Source organism: Bison bison, unplaced genomic scaffold, assembly GCF_000754665.1.
Source record: "Bison bison bison isolate TAMUID 2011002044 unplaced genomic scaffold, Bison_UMD1.0 scf7180017858595, whole genome shotgun sequence".
NCBI lineage: Eukaryota > Metazoa > Chordata > Mammalia > Artiodactyla > Bovidae > Bison > Bison bison.
In genome coordinates, this window is record NW_011489167.1 from 12,666 (window position 1) to 14,145 (window position 1,480).

Below are 1,480 nucleotides of genomic sequence, written 5' to 3' on the forward strand. Positions count from 1 at the left end.
ACCTGAATTCACTCTTTTTCCTCTTTGGGAACAAGCATGTTCAATGAAGGGATACAGTCTTCTCTTTCCTCCCTATTGCCATCCTGCACACTCACCCAAAGTAGCTAAGAGAGGGAAGCAGAAGTTGAAGGGCAAGAGTGAGCAAAGTTAGTTGATTAAATAAGGTCCTTGGACAATGAGATTAAGATAAAGGAACAGCCTAAGGCAGGAAAGAGTCTTCTTTCCTTGGCTTTGTGATGGGAGAGATGGTGGGTAAGGCATGTATGGAATTTGAAAAGTCAGTGTGTTCCTGCCAGATGTTCTCCAGTTCTTCTGAAAAGTCTCAGTCCCCCAAGAATGAGGCAGAACAGATTGAATAGGTTTCACAGGAGTGGTAAACATTTGAAGCAAGTGGAGAAGATGAGAAAACTTGAAAACAGAAAGAGCTGCAATTCAGCGCTGAAACTTAAGTCTTTAATAATCTATACACACAAAAATGTTCGCACTATCCATTGTTCTCAATTTAACAGTTGAAAATGCTGGAGAGGGTGTGTAGAAAGAGACCTTCTACACTGTCAGTAGGAGTGTAAATTGGTACAATCACTATGGAAAACAGTGTGGAGATTCCTCAAAAATCTATAATAGGATTACCATGTGATCTAGCAATCCCACTTCTGGGCAGATACCCAGATGAAACTAATTCAAAAAGATACATACACCCCTATGTTCATAGCGGCATTACTCACAATAGCCAAGACATGGAAACAACCTAAATGTCCATCAACAGATGAGTGGATAAAGGAGATATGGCATACATATAAAATACACACACACACACACACACACACACACACACACACACAATGGAATACTACTCAGCCATCAAAAATGAAATATCATTTCCAGCAACATGGATGGACCTAGAGATTATCATACTAAGTGAAGTAAGTGAGACAGAGAAAGACAAATACCATATGATATCACTTATATGTGGAACCTAAAATATGGCACAAATGAATGTATCTATAAAAAAGAAACAGATTCACAGACATGGAGAACAGACTTGTATTTGTCAGAGAGGAAGCAGGGAGGGAGAGGGTCACGCTGGGAGTTTGAGGTTGTAAATGCAAACTGTTACATTCAGAATGGAGAAACAACAGGGGCCTAATGTACAGCACATGGCTCTGATAAACCTCAGTCATGAGTGTCTGAGTGGAAAAGAATATAAAAAATATATATATGTGTATGAGTTACTTTGCTATACAGCAGATATCAGCACAACACTGTAAATCAAACAACAGTGTAAATCAACTATACTTCAATAAAAAAGAAATAATAGTCATTCTATTATGAAATTGGAATGAAAAATCCAATTTATAACAACTTACCATTTTTTACAATAATTTTTTGCTCATCAAGATGAATTGCCATATATGAATAAATAGTAAGCATGCAGTTTTCTGCTGTTGCACTAACTGGAAGTGAAAACCTAAAAGTGAAA

General features: G+C 37.5%; 1 protein-coding gene across 1 annotated transcript in view; it reads right to left on the reverse strand.

Annotated features, from left to right (window-relative positions):
* CHDC2 (calponin homology domain containing 2) overlaps positions 1–1,468 on the reverse strand; it is a gene marked incomplete at both ends in the record, with an annotated part of 9,874 nt that extends 8,406 nt beyond the window's left edge. The window contains one exon of the mRNA XM_010828427.1: positions 1,368–1,468. Within this exon, the coding sequence (XP_010826729.1) occupies positions 1,368–1,468 (101 nt within the window). The remainder of the gene's footprint in view (positions 1–1,367) is intronic.
* Between the last annotated feature and the right edge of the window lie 12 nt (positions 1,469–1,480).